The sequence below is a fragment of the Cucurbita maxima genome, unplaced genomic scaffold (assembly GCF_002738345.1).
Source record: "Cucurbita maxima cultivar Rimu unplaced genomic scaffold, Cmax_1.0 Cma_Scf00001, whole genome shotgun sequence".
Classification (NCBI taxonomy): domain Eukaryota; kingdom Viridiplantae; phylum Streptophyta; class Magnoliopsida; order Cucurbitales; family Cucurbitaceae; genus Cucurbita; species Cucurbita maxima.
This window is the reverse complement of record NW_019272017.1, coordinates 2,823,054-2,840,432: the sequence shown is the minus strand read 5'-3', so window position 1 is coordinate 2,840,432 and position 17,379 is coordinate 2,823,054. Positions and strand designations below refer to the sequence as shown.

The following is a 17,379-nucleotide window of genomic DNA, read 5'->3' as shown; positions in this document are numbered from 1 at the left end:
TTTTAAACTTTTATAAAAAAAATTAAAAATAATTTCGTTTATGTACCGATGGTAATGACATTTTTTTTTAAAGTTTTTTATAAAATTTTTGTTTTGAAGTTAATATTTTTTTTTTAATGGTATTAATAATTTTTTTAAAATTCCTCCTGTGTGAAAGTACAAAACTGTCCTCCATACTCGTACTAGCCTGCATGGCTGGCGACGTATATGGCATTATTATTTTTTTCGGTAGTTATAGAATTTAGTTGGGGGTATTTTCGTAAAATAACGAAAGAACTTTTAATCTATAAATAAAATCCCCTTTCTTCAATTTCAATCCTTATTCTTCAATTTGACCAGCGAGACGACTGCAACAGCGAAAGATAATCCATCCCAATTCGATCAGCAATCAGGTACGACGACTTTGTTCTCTCTTTTCTTAGGGTTCATAGTTCTAGGGTTTTTACTATGCTTTCAATTTGCAGATTATGTGCTCTTTTCTTACTTCCTGCCACCTAGGGTTCTATTCTACCCGTGACAAGAATGGGATTTTCCTGAGCTTTTAGTTATTGTTTGCTTTTGATTCTTTCCGTAGTCGATGAACTGATTTTTTCGGGTTATGGAACTTGTATCTTTTATACTGGTTTTATTTTGGTCGTTCATGAGTTGAACACGAATGTTTTGGGATTATAAGAATTGGTAGCTTATTGAATGATTAATATGCTCGAAAGATTGTCTTTATGGCCTTTTAAGTTTCATTGCATCCTCGTTTTGAAGACTGATTAGTAGTGATGTTGTTTATGGATGTGGACAGCCTCAAGCCATAAGAAATGGGGAAAAGGAAGTCGAGAGCAAAGCCCCCACCTAAGAAGAGAATGGACAAGCTTGATACTGTTTTTAGCTGCCCCTTCTGCAATCATGGCACCAGTGTGGAATGTCGCATGTATGTCTGCATTTGGTTCATTTTTGGTTCTAGTAACTTGGAGAAGGGATTTGTTTGAAAGATTTTAGTTGAGGCACAATGAAAAAGCTGGTTATGATATGTATTATCATTAGCTTGTCTCATGGATTAGTCTCTCTGTTTATGTGCCTCATTTGTTTTGTATTGTGACGAGGGTGTTTGTATGGTTTTAGTGATATGAAGAACTTGATTGGGGAAGCCTCCTGTGGAATTTGCCAAGAAGGCTTTAGCACATCCATTACAGGTATTCTCTTCAAGCCTCTAATTCTACGAGTGTTCTTGCCTTTTCCCATCTGTTTTGTTTGTTTCAATTTATGCTTTATATTATGATGCGATTGAAGCATTTTAGGATTCTTTATGTTTGAATAGTTTGAGTTTGGTCTGAACTCTACCTAGGCTCATGGGAGTATTCTAATGAACCCCATTTTTCTCACAAAATAGATGGATTATGGAAGATTTCTTTTGCAGTTGTCCCTTCCCCATTCGCGACTATAATTTCGTTCCTGTTGTAGGGAAGTTTATAAATGCTAGGGGTGTATATCCAACCCGGACTAGCCCAACCCGAATTATAAGGATTGAGTTGGGTTGAATTAGTATTTCTGGTTGGGTTGGGTTATTTTTCCTGAACCCGAAGCTGTTTTGGAAGTGGTTTTGGTTTCGGGTTTATTGGACAAAATTTTTGGTTTGACCCAAACTAAAAAAAAGTTATATATATATACGCTAAGAAATCAAGTATGTTCATGGGTTTGGCAGAGTGGTAATTCTGGTGTTATAGAATTACTCTATGCGTGCAGGTTCGAATCCAGTCAAATTTATTATTTAATTTCTTTTATATATTTTAAATCTCTCCATTTACTTTTTATTTTTATTGTTTTTTAATTTTACAATATATCCTTTTTATTGTTTTTTAATTTTATGGACAATATATCCTTTTTATTGTTTTTTAATTTTATGGTGTATCTTATATTTTCTTTATTTTTAGAGTAATCAATTCCCAAACGTCAGTATTTAGTTATTGATTTGTGTTGTTTGTCAATTTTTAATATCTTCCATCTAACATAATAATTATGAATTATGATTAAATAAAAAAATTAATTTTTTTTTTTTAAAAAAAATGTTAAAATAGGGGTTGAGTTGTGAAAATTTTTGGATTGGGTCAAAAAAAGCCCTCGACCCAAGCAGACCATTTACACCTCTAATAAATGCAATGCGGTCTAAGTGTAGGTCACTATCTATGATTTAGTTTAACCTGTGTCTAATACGGGGCTTACAGGTTGTTGTCATTAGTCTGTCTTGGGATAATTAAGGTGCACTAATATTTCTTCTCTTTTATTTTACAGCCTTAAGCGAGCCAATAGACATGTAAGTAAAAAGTAAATGCAGTTGGTTTTTGTCAATATTAATGTTCTATAGTGCTTCGGTTGACATGATGTTGTTTTGATATCAGATATAGCGAATGGATCGATGAATGTGAGCGGGTCAACAACCCTGAAGACGATGGTGCTTAGGGGGATCAATTGGGGCGTTTTCTGTATGAAAAGAAGCTGGCTAGTTCAAAGTTCCTTTGATGAATCTAAATTAAGAGGAGGGGGTCTTATTGGTAGGTATGACAACACTCCTACTCTCATAGCGTGTATGTACAACAGTAGTATGTTGTGATAGACAAGCGTGTGTTGTACAGTAATATGTTGTGATGGTTTTCATGTTGACTTGATCTTGAATTTTACGTACCTGTAACTTTGTTTCTGTTAAAGATATTTAGTAATAAATTATAGTTTACCATATATATTATATTTGCCTTATTATTATAGGTATCTTCCCATTTATTGTTATTTCCATTTATTACTATTTCCATATCCTTGTAATTTATTTGATTATAAATAGGACAACTTTCACACCATTTAGATGTGGTGGATTAATCAAACATTCACATGGTATCAGAGCCCTTTCGGTTTAACAATCGTGATCCTTTCTTTTCAATGGCTTTTGAATCCTCTAATCTTCTTCTCTACCACCCCTGCTGGTTTTGACGCCGCAGGGGCAGTCTTCATGGCTGCCGTAGTCGGAGCCGATTGATTACTCTTCGGCTCCACCCTATTGACCTCCAAATCACCTTTCGTCATACTCTGTACATACAACCTCACCTTTTCCAACCAAATCGGTTTTCCCTTTGGCCAATATAGTCTCTCTCATTTTCTTCCCAATCAACCTTCATCCTTCACATAAACCCTAACCTAAACCTATCAACCTTTTGCAGAGATTTACCTTCGGAATTTGGGTGCCGCACTGGCCTATTCGCCAACCAAGTTGCCGCCGCCCTTCCTGCCAAAATGGCTTCTTCGCTCGATGAGGCGACTCTTCCGACTGCCCTTCTCGCCAAAATTGGCTCCTTCGCCCAATGTGGTGACTCTTCCGGCTTCAACATTGTCTTTGTTCCTTGCTCTAGGTTTCCCCTTCTACTTCTTGGGGTTAGAAATATTCTCACCAGAGCCAAGGCAGCATCGTCGCTAAGCGACAATCTCTCTTCATAGGTTAGACATATTCTCGCCGAAGCCAAGGCAGCATCGCCGCTGAGCGGCGATCCCTCTGCAATTTTTGATGGCCAAGAACCGGGTTGTTAGCATCTTCATGAAAAGTGTTTCTCAACCTCTTTGAATTTTTCAGATTCAAGCTTCACGTTCGTTTAAATCCGACGCTTAGCTTGCAGTGGGGTATTAAGGATATTTAGTAATAAATTATAGTTTACCATATATATTATATTTGATATTTTATTATAAGGCAAATATCTAATATTTGCCTTATTATTATAGGTATCTTTCCATTTATTGTTATTTCCATATCCTTATAATTTATTTGATTATAAATAAGACAACTTTCACACCATTTAGGTGTGGTGAATTAATCAAACATTCTTAGTTTTCTTATTTTGAGTCACCAATCTTGTGGACACAAAAAGTAAATGTTTCTGCTAATTTTCATCCAAATGGAAATTGGGATCGTGAAACCTCATTTTGTTAGTGAAATATTGTTGAAGGGTGTTCTATTTTATTTTGTTTTGTGTCGATGATAGGTTTTATTTTCCGTCTAGACTCTTAGAAAGTTAAGTTGAATCCCTTTTATAAACGAAGACGATGAGATGAAGGTGCTATAAATTGTTCAAAACTAAGACCGTTGTATTGTTAACTGGGAGGAGAGATTTCTTTCCACTCAGCTAAGTCGGGCTTGGGAATGAGATTATATTTCATGTGTCCAACCCTACCGTGAGCCACCCCACATAAATTAGATTGATTTCTCGATACTATGTGAAATCTTCTAATTTTTGTTGGCAATTCTCAGATTTAATTATATATGATCACAAAATTATGAAAAACTTTTTCCTTGTTTTTGTTTATATTCTTTTTCTACCGTATTTTGGAAGACTATTTTACCTCTTTTTTATTTTTTTGTTTTTTACAAGGCAAATGAGAGCGGTATTATTACGTCACATATACATACATTTATACATATATATATATATATATATATATATATATATATATATATATATTATATTGAAAAAAGTATTTAAATAAATAAATAAGGAAAAAAAACTAGTGGTGTGCGTATTTAGTAAACCCGTGAGAAAAAAACTGCTCACGGCGCCCACCGATTTTCTATAATTTTCAGCACCTCCCACTTTGTAACTGAAAATTGCACTCACACCCTTCGCATGTTCCCCTTTTATCACATACGTTTTCCTTTCCAAATTTTGTTAATTCCCCCCCTTTTTTTTTTTAAAAATTATCTTTATAAACGTTGTTATAAAATCAATAAACAAACAATTATCCATATTATTTTCTTAATGTATATCTAAAACTATTATTATGTTCTTATATGATATCTAAAGTTATTTCGACGAGTATTAATCATTCATGATATAACGGTAATATTATTATTATTATGTTCTTAAATGATATCTAAAACTATTTCCACAATGAAGACAAATCGTCGACTTTCCAAGTGTAGTCTTCAATTAAACAGATGAAATCTAATTTAGGGTAAAACGTTCGACAAAAACACGAATGTTCCAAAATATCAAGCCGTTATTACAGTTATATGTCCTCTTAAGGAAAAGAAAAATCGGAGAACTCTTTTACGACAAAAGAAAATTCAATGAAATTCATAATCGAAGCTGATGTACAACGACACATCTCTAGTGAGTTTTAGAGAATTTTTTATTTTTGTAAAGTCAAACATCCAAAAAATATAACCAATAATTGAAAATATAGAATTTAAAATGGATCGATGAGGGTGAGAGTTCGAAAAATGAAGAACCAATCTAATGCTAAAACCTAAATAAGAATATGCAGAGATTTGGGTTTTAGTTCTTTTTTGAGGTACACAATTTTGATATTTGGTACGGAATCACCTGGGCATTTTGTTTTGCCCCCCAAAACCATGAATTTTGGGCTTAAAGCTTCAATTTCTCTCTCTATCATCATCATCATATATATATATATATATGTATCGATGCACATTTATTTATATACTCGCTCAAAGTTTTCCCGAAATAACGAATTTCTGAAGACGGGATCTTCAATTCTGATTTTTTTCTTGGTACTTTTTCTCAGTTTCTCTCTTTGATTCTTTGATAGTGACGGCGAAATCAGTGAAACCACACAGGAAAGCTTAGCTTATGGGTCGGCCTCCCAGCAATGGAGGCCCTGCCTTCCGTTTCACTGCTCCCGAGGTTTTTCTCCGCTTCTTCTTCTTCTACCTCCTCCGCTTTTGTTCGTTTTCTTTATCTGAATGATGTGTTTGTGATGCATGTTGATGTTGGTGCTGGAAATTTTTCTTAGCTCAATTCCTGTGTTTATTGGCTTGATTGTTTGTTGATTCTTGTGGTTGTTTTGTTCGTTTCATGGAGGGTTCTAATCGTGTTCTTCTGAACTGATTGGCTGTTCTTCTGCTTTCTTTCTTTTTTATTTTCCATTCCATTTCTTGTTCTACTGGTAATTGTGCTTTTCCCCTTTTGAATTTTGATGTCCGTTTTCCAATTACTGCATAGAGTTGATGCTATGGTTAGTTTAGGTAGCTGCATGTAAATAAGAACTGCTGAAAGGGGGCTTGTTGGATAGCGATAATTTGGAAGAAGAGTGTCCTTTTCGAGCTTGAGTTTTGACAAAAATTTGTATAGATCTAATTCAATCTGCTAGAAGTTCATTAGTTTTGCTGCTGGATGCTGTTTATTCTACAAGGAATTGATAATGACTTCAATCAAATGAAGTTTTTATTGCTTGCTCTAAGGCTATTACTATAGTTCTTTCTCAACTTAGTAATCAAATGGGATATGCTTCCTCGAAGCTGCCGGTGCTGTAACGTTCGCTTCTTATTTTGATTAAGGTTGCGGAGATGGAGGCTATACTGCAAGGACACAATAATACCATGCCGTCTCGGGAAGTTCTGGTTTCTCTTGCTGGGAAGTTCAGGTGGACATTCTGCATTGCTTACTATGACTTTTATATGATTTGAATTGCTCTTTTTGTGTAGAGAATAATTTGTTTATGTTGTTTGTAGTGAATCGGTTGAACGGAAAGGGAAGATTGCTGTGCAAATGAAGCAAGTATGGTGGCCGTACTTGACGTTTATATGATAGGTAATGTCGTTTTACTGATTATTATTGTTATTTTGTAGGTTTGGAATTGGTTCCAGAATAGGCGATATGCTATCAGAGCAAAGACAACAAAGGTTCCCGGAAAGTTGGCTGTCTCTCCAATTGTCCAAGTCGAGTCAACACCCCCGAGAAATGTGCCTCAAACCATAGTTGTTCCTGCTCCCACACTAGTAGGTATTAAAAAAATCGCTATGTTTTATCAATGTTTAAAGATTTTCATTTTCTTATCCTTTTTTTTCTCTTATCATATGTTTGTTATTAGCTTATTGTTACGAAATCTATCGTAGTAGTAGAATGGCATCTGTTAAAAGCCTCTGTCCGGGCTAACATCATAATTTCAAAACTTTTCCTCTTTTGGTCGCTAGTCAGGTGAGGAGGTATATCTGGAAGCATGGGAGCTTTTATGGCCTTTAATCTTCATTTTAAGTACTGTTCTTATGAGATTTCTATGAAAAAACCAATTGCAAAGTGGCTGCTTGCAAGTTTCCGCGTTCAAAAGATCCTACTCTGTACAAAAAGAAGTTAGATGTTTTTTATAATGCCAGGGTTTATCGCACAAGTATTGTTTTTTCAATTGGAACATATTGTTTATGGTATTCCAGCAAAAAGTTCGTATGGTGCAACAACCCAAGCCCATCGCTAGTAGATATTATTCGCTTTGGCTGTTACGTATTGTCGTCAGCCTCACGGTTTTAAAGTGTGTCTACTAGGGAGGTTTCCATACCCTTATAAGAAATGTTTCGTTTCCCTCTCCAACCAATGTAGGATCTCACAATCCACCCCTACCCCTAGGGGGCCCAGCGTCCTCACTAGCACATCACCCAGTATCTAGCTCTGATACCATTTGTAACATCTCAAGCCTACCGCTAGTAGATAGTGTCCGCTTTGACCCATTATGTATCGTCGTTAGCCTCATGATTTTAAATACATCTACTAGGGAGAGATTTCAACCCTCTTATAAGGAATGTTTTGTTCCCCTCTCCAATCAAGGTGAGATCTCACAATCCACTCCTTTTAGGTGGCCCAACGTCTTCGTTGGCACACCGCCTAGTGTTTGTCTCTAATACTATTTGTTGCCCAAGCTCACCACTAGTAGATATTGTCCTTGGCCCATTACTTATCGTCATCAACTTCACGGTTTTAAAACGCATCTACTAGGATGATGTTTCTATACCCTTATAAGGAATGCTTCGTTCTCATTTCTAACCGATGTGAGATCTTAGTCTTGATATACCTTATTCCATAATATTGTTGTAGTTAACTTAAATCTCCAAATATGTTATAAAAAGAAAATTTAACCTATCCCACGATGGTTATCAATACAAACTTTCTCAATCCTAGAGTCTCAAGTATTAGAAATCGATGATAAATTGTTTTTCTGTAAATCATGGGCTGACCATGTTTATGGCCTGTGAAGAACCATAATTTTTAAAATGACATGGTGTGGAAAGCTATGAACCACAGATACATTAGTTTGGATAGCATGTGATTCTAGATTTGCTTTTTAAAGATGATTCATATTTAAACATGTTGGTATCAACATCTTTTAATTTTTCATTCAATTTCTGTACCAAATTCCAGGACCCCTAAAGCGTGCTCCAGACAATCCATTGTCGGAATTTGAAGCTAAATCTGGGAGGGATGGTGCATGGTTAGTATAGCTTGTCTTCTGCTTTAGGATGATAAACTTCTTCATGACAGGCGTAAATGAACAATTGTACACATGTTTTCATCACATTAAAAGTCGATAATTGATTCTTTTAACTGTTTATGATATGTTTCAGGTACGACGTTGCTACCTTTTTATCCCATAGATCTGTGGAAAGTGGTGACCCGGTAATTTTGCACTCATTCCCTTGCACGCATGTTATTCTTCAACCTATTTTCTGGTCAGTTATTCATGCTTGAATTATTTATGCTTTATGAAAACCGAACACGGAAGTATGAAGCCAAATAGTTCTTGTACGGCCGCTCTCTCCATTTATAGAAAAATATTACAGTTTGTAGTCTCTACTGTCTTCTATCTCAACGATCGGGCCTGATGTCAAGGGCCTCTGGATTCATTACTGTGTTTGTGGGTTCAAAATCTTTTGGATCACATTCTCAACCCTATGAGTTTCTAAGTATTTTATGAGTTCTCGAAATATTTTGACTTGAGAGTTAAAATTGCCCTGGATTTTTCTCCACCCAATCCTTTTCTCCTTCACTACCTCTGAGTTTGCAACATCATATTGTATGTTAACCAACAACACCTTATGTAACAGCCCAAGCCCACCGCTAGCGGATATTGTCCTCTCTGGGCTTTCTCTCAAGGTTTTTAAAACGCGTCTGCTAGGGAGAGGTTTCCACACCCTTATAAAGATGGCTTCGTTCTCTTCCCCAACAAATGTGAAATCTCACACATTATTGGGCCAATATTTTGGCGTTTCTATAAAATGCTCCAAGATATGTAGTTGATTGTAACCCAAAAGTTTGTCCTCCGATTTCTCCGATTCGTTTTTTCCGGTAGAACAAATGTTGGGGTAGTAGGGGTTTGATCCTTGAACTTCAAAGGAACGAGTAGATGCCTTAACCATTGGGCTATGCTTATGATTTGTAAAGATATCACATGCTTCGTTTTGTTTGCGTTCATCTGAGTCCCTGCATTGCCTAAAAATTGTTGTTTGCCAGGAAGTACTAGTTAGATTTGCTGGTTTTGGATCAGATGAAGATGAGTGGGTTAATGTCAGAAGGAACATTAGACCTCGTTCTCTACCTTGTGAATCTTCAGAATGTGTGGCAGTTCTTCCAGGCGACCTCATCTTATGCTTTCAGGTAAAAACTTTTATTTTCCCTTGAAGCGAGGCCATTCCATCACCTTCTTGCTATCGATTCAGGATAATCTCGTTTACTAGATCTTTCGATATTGGACATATAATTTCAGGAGGGTAAAGAGCAGGCACTTTACTTTGATGCCCATGTGCTTGATACACAAAGAAGAAGACATGATGTACGAGGTTGTCGCTGCAGGTTTTTGGTCCGTTATGATCACGATCAATGTGAGGTGCGTATCTTCTTCATGAACGCAATACTGCATGAATTGTGATATGTTCATAAACGTCTAACTTAATCATGCACTCAATGCTGTTTAGGATTCTATAATTGACTTGGCTTGCTCTAAATGAATGTTAGGAAATTGTTCAGTTGAGAAAGATTTGTCGTCGGCCTGAGACCGACCACAGGTTGCTACAGCTTCATGCTGTAAACGAAGCAGCATCGATGGAGCCCTCAAGAACTGGCATGGATTCTGTACTGCTCAGTGGTCAGACGATAAGTTTCGAGGCAACCCAAAAGCTACTCAACAAGGATGCAACCATCGTTATACCAAATGCAAATGCAAATATAAATGTCCATGCCCAAACTAGTACTCAGGAAGCAAGGAATACAGTCACTAACAGCGCCCCAGCCGTATTCAACGTTGGTAATCACGCAGGTAGCTCTGCTTCTCGAGCGGTATCATGACCAGCTCTGTGTCTGGTATGTCAGCAGACAATGTGTCTGAATGGGAAGTTAGTTGATTATGGAAAAACTTCCTTCCATCAGTCTAATCTTAACCGAACCTATCAATTTAAAATTTTGCCCGACTCGTTTTTTTAGGATGAGTAAATACACAGTGAAGTCTGTTTTTGCCCCATGTTTCAAAGTGATAGCTTCCCATCCACTTGCTTTGAATGCTGAACGTTCTCGACCGATGAAACATGCAAGAGCCACACCTCGATCGTAGTATCGAACAGGTCAGAGGCATCATCTCTCTTGTTTTACTTTTTTCTTCTCTGCTTAGCCAAGCCAAACCAAACCAAACCATGGCTCTACACTGATCATAAATCTTACTGCTTAGTTTTCCCATAGAGCTGTGCCGATTACCAAATTTTACTAACGATATCGATGCACTCGACAAAGGGTTCTCTTCGAATTGTTAAATGCCATGTGAAAAACTGGACTTGTTTGTGTACCTTTGGCTGAAGGGCAGTCAACTTAATGCATTACAGGAACCTTTAGATATACATTCTTTCTGTTCTGTTCAAGAAAAGTCCTTTTGGACTCGACTCGAGCCCTCTTTTGGATGATACTTTACGAAGTATTATATCGTATGGGTCGGTAATATCTTATTAGCCATATCATCGGTGATGCTTAATCAGTTCGGCAAAATATCTCTGAACTTTAAAAAAAAGTTCGAACTTTTTTTTTTTTTTTTTAATAATTTTAACTTAAATTGAGTTGGATGATGTCACGTATGTATTTAATTTTTACACATTAATTGTGTTAATTTTTATTTGTTGGGTTGATGAAAATATTTTAAATATTTTTTTCTTAAAATAAATGCAAAATTCAAACGTTAAAGGTTTTTTTTTTCTTTCAAAACTGATGAGAATAATTGAAATTAGAGATTAAATTCATTAACAATATATATTTCGATACGACATTTATTATTACCTTAATTTTTTTTATAAAAAAAAAAATGTCTAATTATATATTAGAAATTTCGAATGTGTTCAGATGATTTCATTGAACAAATAATTATAATATATAAAATTAAGAGACTAATATTTTTAAAAAATAAATTTGAAATTTAACATTAAAAAAAAAAAAAAAAAAAAGATTTTAGTTCGTTTTGGCGGCAAACTGTCATAAAAGCCCATTTCTCCGTCGCTGCAATGTGGTAGCTCTAAATTCCAACATGGATCGCCTTTCCTTGCTGGGTTTAGAAGCATCGCCACCGCTTGCACAGCCGTGGTTCTTCCCCGCTTCGGTGGTCCGGACAGGTGCTCCAGCTGCGGCCCGATGTTGAGCTTCTTCTCCGCGCTCGTGCTGTTTCCATTAACTCCCTTGAATTCCGAGTGAAATTTCTTTTCCTTACTCTTTTTTTGCGTCTTTCTGTCTTGTAATCTTAAATTAGTAGCGCTGTAAATGAGTGTTTGTTTCTTAATTTCACTGTTGGTAATTTATGGCGAAGTAGTCGATCTGGCTTTGATATGACTTGAGGTGGACTTCTTTTTAGCTTATTTTTTGTGGTTAAGTAATGAGTATCTCAAGATTTGTTCAAAGAGATGAAGAAAAACACAAGAATTTGACTGGTTGATTGTTGAATCTGATAATTATGCTATATGAACTTACTTACTACCCCATTTGAACCTCGTTTTTGTTTCTTTATATGGTTGGTTTACTGCATTCCTTTGAAATCTTGATTGTCTATTTGATATTGAATTTGAATTAAGAGCTAAATCAGTATCATTGTAATCATTGAAACACTTAGATGGTTTCTGCTGAAGATTTTTTACTGTTCTTTTTGTTCTCTTGATTCTTTGCATCTGGAAAACTTTCGTGTGGCTGAATGTGAGATCCCACATCGTCTGGAGAGAAAAACGAGTGTTAGCGAGGACATTGAGCCCCAAGGTGGGTGGATTGTGAGATCCCACATCGATTGAAGAGTAAAACAAGTGCCAACGAGGACATTAGATCCCGAAGGGGGGTGAATTGTGAGATCTCACATCAGTTAGGGAGATGAACGAAACATTCTTTATAAAAGTGTGGTAACCTCCCTGTAACATACGCGTTTTAAGAAACCTTGACAGGAAGGCCGAAAGGACAGTATCTACTAGCAGTGGGCTTGAGCAATTATACGGGAAGTTCTAGTTATCCTTGTTTCTTCTTCAACTTTTATTCGGGCAAATTTGTTTGATAAGTTCAGATGTAACTCTAGAGACTTAAAAATGTTACGAATCTTCTTAAGGGCGTATTCCTTGTTAACTTGAAAGTTGTTTTTGGAGCTAGCAGAGTTATAAACTGAGTTAGATGTTCAAATCACTATGTCAAAATTAAGAAGCTAACCAGTGATTGTATGAAGTTATGGGATAAACCAAGTTGAAGGAGTGATGACAGTGTTCCTCACTTCCCTTAGAACTTTTCTTGAACGTTTTCATCCCACAAAACAGTCAGATTCTTTCTTTACAATGGATGGATGGTAAAGATTTTGGTCATGTTCTTCTTTCTGGGAATCAAGTTTGGTGGATTGAGATCAAAGTTTGGTGGATTTTCTCAGTTTTTTCTTGTGTAGAGGTGAACCTTTCTGGTAGTCCCTAGAAGTTTATTATTCACTGATTGATATCAAGCATAGTATCACGAGGCTTGTTTTTGCCATATTGTCATTAAGGCTTTGCTACCTTTGTTGGTTGGCACTCAATTAGCCATAGTCAAGAACATTGCTTTGCTTTGCTACCAAGTGATGCAGCCTACCTTTTCTATAGGCACTTGATTCAAAACTTGAAATAATTATAGAGGATTTTCTTTGAATTTGTTCTTGTCAACAAACAATTTGTTCGTATGTGAGATCCCATATGGGTTGGAGATGGGACCATTGCTTATAAGGGTGTGGAAACCTCTCCCTAGTAGACGTATTTTAAAATCGTGAGGCAGACAATATCTACTAGCGGTGGTATTGGGCTGTCACAAATGGTATCAGAGTCAGACACCAGGCGATGTAATAGCGAGGACTCTGGCTCCAAAGGGGGTGAATTGTGAGATACCACATTAGTTGGAGAGGAGAACGAAGTTCCTTATAAGGGTGTGGAAACTGCGTTTTAAAACTGTGAGACTAATGACAATATATAACGGGTCAAAACAGACAATATTTGTTAGTGGTGGTCCTGGACGGTAAGACCTTCCGTCCAAAAATATCAACCGGCTAATGACATTACTATGTCTAATAAGAAACAAATCTAGCAAAAGGGTCTTGTCTAGTTTAATCCCTTTGACTAGAAAATCTTTTTCTGTTAGTACATCTGCACATGATGCCACTTTATTCACCTCTTTTGGGAACTTCATTTGTCTGTTTATGCACATTTTTTCACCTCTCCTAAATTATCTTAAACAGTGCCATTCATTGCTTCAAGGCGAATCAGAGTATTAGAATATAGAACAAATATTGCGATCGATTTTGGGTTGTTTCTGTTGTTTTCGAGTATTGATGGACATGGATGAGTGCAGATTCTGAGGGTTTAACGAGACCAGGAGGCGTCGCATGCGAGCTCGATTGATATAGTTCAGGTATGCTTGATTTTTGGCTCACTTATTATGTTAAGCTAGGATACTTAACCATAATCTGCTGAAAAAACTTGAAGTTTGGAATTGAATCATCTGTTTGGAGTTCTCTGAATTTGTGCAAGATCCCATGATTGAAGGATAGAGCAGGGACCAAGCAGGGACCAAGCAGGGACCAAGATGATATCTTTGGTCCTATCATGGTCCACTCTGATCCTACCATGTTTTGTTGTGCTCTCTCATTAAGACCCATCAATTTTAATGGTTAAATATCACTTTCAAAATCCAAACAACCCAAGCCTCAAAAACAAAAAGAAAAAAATGAAAAAAACCCCAACCTCAACTAGCTTTTATATTTTGTTTAATTTTAGAATCTTATTTCCGAGGTGGGCTAACTAACCACGGTAGACCTTTAAAATCCTATTATGTATGTGGGAGATCGAACCATTATTGACCTTTAGAATCCTATTCTGGAGGTGGAGGATTGAGCCATTTTTGGCCTTTAGAATCCTATTATGGAGGTGAGGGATCGAACTATTATCGACTTTTAAAATCCTATTTGAGGTGAAAGATCGAACGATTATCCACCTTTAGAGTCCTATTTTGGAGGTGAGAGATCAAACCATATCGACGTTTACAATCCTATTGTGAAGGTCAGAGGATCAAACTGCTATCGACCTTTAGAATCCTATTCTGGAGATGGGAGATTGAACCATTATCGACCTTTAGAATCCCATTTTGGAGGTGGAGGATCGAGCCAGTTTTGACCTTTAGAATCCTATTATGGAGGTGGGGGATCGAACCATTATCAACCGTTAAAATCTTATTTGAGATGAAGGATCGAACAATTTTCCACCTTGAGAGTCCTACTTTGGAGGTGAGAGATCAAACCACTATCAACGTTTAAAATCCTATAGTGAAGGTGGAGGATCAAACCACTATCGACCTTTAGAATCTTATTCTGGAGATGGGAGATTGAACCATTATCGACCATTAGAATCCTATTTTGGAAGAGGGAGATCGAACCATTATCGACATTTAGAATGAAAATTAATATTTTATCTGTTGAGTTATGCTCGAATTGACTTAAATTAAACGACTAATTTTTATAGTTATTGCGTCAATAAATACTAATAATTCTCGAACACATTATTTTTCCCGTTATTATTTAGATTTATGAGGTGATGATAAAGTGGGATGTTTTGTAAGTCTCAATCTTTGTCTCCTTTATGTCTTTATCTCACTCTATTTTTAAAGATAAGATTATATTATAAAATACGGATTATATTTTTATTCATTTTTTTTATAGAAATTAAACCATTTATTGCTTCATAATATAATTTATTAAATCCATTAACTTTTACTATGATTTTAAGTAATTAAATAATAATGTGACATGCATGTTACACAAATATTAATTAATTTAATAAAATATATAGTGGACATATAATGAAAAAAAAAACAATGGACAACCAGACAACGAGATTCTTTAAGAATAAAAATTCAATTATTTATTTTTATTTAAAAAAATTATAAATGCCAATACAAAACATTATATTTATCTTATAATATCCTATTTTTGGAAATTTAATAACATTTAATTATTGTAATTTTATTAAAAATGCCTTAATCTCTTGAAACACTAATGATTAGAAGCATATATGTTGCTTGATTTTGTAATTTATTAGAATATTAGTCCAAATTAATAATAATAATAATAATAATAAATTAAATTGAATTTAAAAAATGGGTCTTTTAAAAAGCCCTAATTGCATTTTGGCCTCAAATTATTGGCTTTATTAACTGCTTTTGATGGTAGTTTTGTCAGCTTCTGTTCTGGAAAGTTGTATAATGTTTGGTCAAACCAAAAACTCCTTTTTTTTCTCTCTCTCTCTCTTATTATTTTATCATAATTATTATTTCACTTTAAAATTCTTTTTATATTTAACAAAAAAATAAATAAATTGAAATTGGGCCAGCTTGGCCCATCCTTAATTTATGTTGACGTGGTGATATGACCATGTGAGTTGGAGTCTCCTCTTTTAACCTACAAAATAAGGCATTCAATCCTACCAGTTTGATATACATTGTGAGTTTGAACATAACTCAGTGGATAAGACATCAATTATCATCGACTTTTCATTTCTACAATCGTTGAATTAAAAGAAAAATATGATACTCGTTAATGAGAAGGGTTTTCAGGTTTGTTCATAGGTCAAAGCCACGAGACATCAATATCATACCATGATCGAATCATTTATTGGGCTTACTCCAAATCAAAGGAATTCAAAATTGACCCTTTTATTTAAATTTTGAATGGGTTTAATTTTCGTTCTCTTTAGGTCAACAAACACATTAATTGTATTCATTGCTATAATGTTCACAAATTTTTTTAGATACATAGTTATCTAAATTGGTAGAAAAAGGGTGGAATATATATATATATATATATATATATATATATTAAAAGGAATAAGATTTTAATTTTAATTTAAAAAATAAATATTTATTTGAACATCTTAGAATCATGTCCAACAATTCAATGATTGAATTAGGGTTTCAATAAACCAATTAAATAAGTTAATGTTACCGTTGGTAGTCTAAAAAAATGGAGGGAATTGTAATTAATTTATATTATTTAGAGAGAGGAAAAAAAAATATAAATAATTGTGTGAGTGGGCACACCGAATCAGAGCTCAGGGCCATCGTTTTTCTGTCCCACGCGCTGCTATGCGCGCTTCTCCATGTAATGCGTGGGACTCTGCCTTTTGCCAATGATGCTTTTCAGTTTCCCGCCACTGTCTTTCACCGCGCGTGACTCCTAACCAATCTCTTTTTTTATTTTTTGTATTGTTTATTCTAAATATACATATTTATATTTTTTTTTTCAATGTTCAGTTTCAATTATTAAATTAAAAAAAAAAATCCTTTCAATTGTGGTATAAATTTGAAAAATAAATTAAGACGATTAAGAATTCAAATGACCACAAAGCCCCTGATCGAGGGACTACTAGTCATTTGTTTATATTTTTTCTCGACCAATCTTGTTTATCCATGTCTGCTCCTCTTTATTGTAGCGCATCATTTGTTCGATAAGTGAATTATAGATTGTCACAACTATGTTATTTAGGCACACGAACATAGTTAAGTGTTTACTGTCATGTTTTTGAAATCAGACCAAAGACATCATACTAATAAAATATTATCTTCTTTTTAATCTATTTTTTAAAAATATAATAGTGAAAGTTTTAAGAATAAAAATTGTATTTTTCTTTTCATTTAAATAATAAAAAAAAAAACAAGGAAAAAGAATCTAAAAAGAAGTAATAAATTAAATACATTTCCACTTTTTTCCCTTAAAAACAGCATTGAAACCATGGGTGATGATGGTCACGCGCTCCAATACGCGCGTGGTAACTAGTAAGCCTCAGTCATCATTCTCATGCAGTGCACTACGACGTCACGTGCGGTTTAGAGGTGCTTCTCTGTTTTCGCTCTCAGCTCCCATGTGATCCCACTCCCAAATAGAACCCACAAACTTCAAAATATTTACTACTCTGCCACTTTGTCGTTTTGCTTAAGAGCAAGAAAGGGACACCCACGTCTGAAAATTGATATTGCTTTTTAATTTAATTAGTTTTCTCTTAATCCATATCTCTATTATCTGGCCACGTGTAATTTTCATGTGATAAAAGAGTAATTTGCAAGA

General features: G+C 35.2%; 2 protein-coding genes and 1 long non-coding RNA gene across 5 annotated transcripts; all 3 read left to right on the top strand.

Annotated features, from left to right (window-relative positions):
• The first annotated feature begins 301 nt into the window (after positions 1 to 301).
• On the top strand, positions 302 to 3,988 carry LOC111482102 (transcription elongation factor 1 homolog). Its single transcript, XM_023127766.1, has 6 exons — positions 302 to 392; positions 794 to 922; positions 1,114 to 1,184; positions 2,281 to 2,302; positions 2,388 to 2,686; positions 3,861 to 3,988. The coding sequence occupies exons 2-5, from the start codon at positions 810 to 812 to the stop codon at positions 2,446 to 2,448; spliced, it is 267 nt and encodes an 88-aa protein (XP_022983534.1). The 5' UTR covers positions 302 to 392; positions 794 to 809; the 3' UTR covers positions 2,449 to 2,686; positions 3,861 to 3,988.
• Positions 3,989 to 5,229: 1,241 nt separating this feature from the next.
• LOC111480721 (protein SAWADEE HOMEODOMAIN HOMOLOG 2-like) lies at positions 5,230 to 10,636 on the top strand. 3 transcript variants are annotated; one of them, XM_023125900.1, is made up of 10 exons: positions 5,230 to 5,316; positions 5,575 to 5,669; positions 6,323 to 6,408; positions 6,497 to 6,542; positions 6,614 to 6,767; positions 8,175 to 8,244; positions 8,378 to 8,429; positions 9,264 to 9,407; positions 9,517 to 9,636; positions 9,765 to 10,636. In XM_023125900.1, the coding sequence occupies exons 2-10, from the start codon at positions 5,616 to 5,618 to the stop codon at positions 10,092 to 10,094; spliced, it is 1,056 nt and encodes a 351-aa protein (XP_022981668.1). In that variant the 5' UTR covers positions 5,230 to 5,316; positions 5,575 to 5,615; the 3' UTR covers positions 10,095 to 10,636. The 3 variants fall into 3 exon arrangements, with proteins under 3 accessions (XP_022981668.1, XP_022981667.1, XP_022981669.1); XM_023125899.1 differs by having other exon boundaries at positions 5,260 to 5,336; XM_023125901.1 differs by lacking the exon at positions 5,230 to 5,316 and adding an exon at positions 5,349 to 5,431.
• A 644-nt stretch (positions 10,637 to 11,280) lies between these two features.
• On the top strand, positions 11,281 to 13,978 carry LOC111482254. Its single transcript, XR_002718173.1, has 2 exons — positions 11,281 to 11,470; positions 13,617 to 13,978. It is a non-coding gene; the product is annotated as an uncharacterized LOC111482254 (long non-coding RNA).
• The last annotated feature ends 3,401 nt before the right edge of the window (positions 13,979 to 17,379 follow it).

Coding starts and splice junctions, on each gene's coding strand:
- LOC111482102 (XM_023127766.1), top strand. CDS start 810: ATGGGGAAAAGGAAGTCGAGAGCAAAGCCCCCACCTAAGAAGAGAATG. Junction 923..1,113: donor ACCAGTGTGGAATGTCGCAT/GTATGTCTGCAT, acceptor GTATGGTTTTAG/TGATATGAAGAACTTGATTG. Junction 2,303..2,387: donor TTAAGCGAGCCAATAGACAT/GTAAGTAAAAAG, acceptor TTTTGATATCAG/ATATAGCGAATGGATCGATG.
- LOC111480721 (XM_023125900.1), top strand. CDS start 5,616: ATGGGTCGGCCTCCCAGCAATGGAGGCCCTGCCTTCCGTTTCACTGCT. Junction 6,409..6,496: donor TCTCTTGCTGGGAAGTTCAG/GTGGACATTCTG, acceptor TGTTGTTTGTAG/TGAATCGGTTGAACGGAAAG. Junction 9,637..9,764: donor ATGATCACGATCAATGTGAG/GTGCGTATCTTC, acceptor AATGAATGTTAG/GAAATTGTTCAGTTGAGAAA.